The 1,346-nt window shown below is 41.8% G+C and overlaps 1 protein-coding gene across 1 annotated transcript in view; it reads left to right on the top strand.

Moving 5' to 3' along the window:
* Positions 1-797, top strand: part of LOC107595353 (selenocysteine insertion sequence-binding protein 2-like) — a 15,982-nt gene extending 15,185 nt beyond the window's left edge. Inside the window, exon 6 of the mRNA XM_016285730.1 lies at positions 345-797. Coding sequence (XP_016141216.1) covers positions 345-458 — 114 coding nt within the window. The 3' untranslated portion in view covers positions 459-797. The remainder of the gene's footprint in view (positions 1-344) is intronic.
* Positions 798-1,346: the final 549 nt, after the last annotated feature.

Genomic DNA, 1,346 nt, shown 5'->3' with positions numbered 1-1,346 from the left:
CTCAGTATTTTAGTTTTGTTCTAAACGTCCTAAAATGAATTTAAAAGGAAAGGAGATTTTTGTATTTTGAAACTGTGAAGTGTTGCTAATACAAGAGGCCATATTGATGTTCCCTTCGATTTGTTCCTTATTAAACGTACTTTCATAAACACTGCAGAACTCCTGCTTTATTCCTGAGCCAGTGAGCCCTGAGCTCTGAACACACTGTGTTTTCAGATTTCCCCGGCGAGGCGTCTGGCAGCGTCAGATGTGCGTCGGATCAGGCGAGTCCTCAGTGGAAGAATAAAGCTGGGCGCAGACACACGTCTCAGCAGGAGTCGTCCAGCGAGCAGGGAGCCAGCGAGGCCGACATCGACAGCGACAGCGGCTACTGCAGCCCCAAACACAACCAGGGAGCCGCCAACACCTCCACCAATCAGCACACGGCCGCCGCGGTACGTTCAGCTCGTCTGGCCTGAGACACATGTCTGTTAGACTTCATTATAGTGAGGAGGAATGTGTGTTATCGTCCCTCATTTGATTTCAGCGAATCAGTACGAGCGAACGCACACAACCTGATTAATATTTATGAATCCAGCAGCTTGTTAATCCTTAGTGCGTTTTATATTGTTCTTATTAGTGTATATAGAGGGTTGGACCTTCAAAATGATCTATGATTTGTTGGAATCAGACACACACACAAGTCACAAGACACAAGTCACACACAAGTCGACAAAGTCAGTTCTGAGAAAAATCAAGTTAAAGTTTTCCAAAGCAAAATTAGCTAGCAACATTGCATTGTTTCTTCCACTTCCTTTCTTAATATTACTCACTAGCTTAATATTGCTCACAAATATAAGAAAGAAACAAATAGTGCGTTACATTTTACATCTAAACAAAAACATTTAAGTAAGAAAAACAAATAATATAAATGCAGAAATCACTTCAGTGTGTTCATTACAAATAAATTGATTATTAAATCTACAAAAGCAGTTCAATCAAGAGCAGCGATCTTTTCTGTTATTCTTAGATTAACATTAATGAGATGTACAAATAAAGATACTTTTAGATGTTTAAGTACTATTTGGAGCATCGGGATCGCTAGACGAGGGCTTAATGAACTCATTTTTGTGAAAACCTCAAATTCGACCAAAATCGACATTTGTCACTTTTTTGGATTGTAGCTCAAAATTAGCCCACGTGCATTCACACTCATTTAGCCGGCACGGGTCACATATGGTGGTTGCTGTTCTCTCATCTCTCTGTGTGTGTGTGTGTGTGATGTGTGTGTGTGGTGTGTGTGTGTGTGTGTGTGTGTGTGTGTGTGTGTGTGTGTGTGTGTGTGTGTGCAGGCTGGGGACGCGGGC

Source organism: Sinocyclocheilus grahami, unplaced genomic scaffold (assembly GCF_001515645.1).
Source record: "Sinocyclocheilus grahami isolate Dianchi unplaced genomic scaffold, SAMN03320097.WGS_v1.1 scaffold201.1, whole genome shotgun sequence".
NCBI classification, from domain to species: Eukaryota; Metazoa; Chordata; class Actinopteri; order Cypriniformes; family Cyprinidae; genus Sinocyclocheilus; species Sinocyclocheilus grahami.
This window is presented reverse-complemented; position numbering and strand designations above follow the sequence as displayed.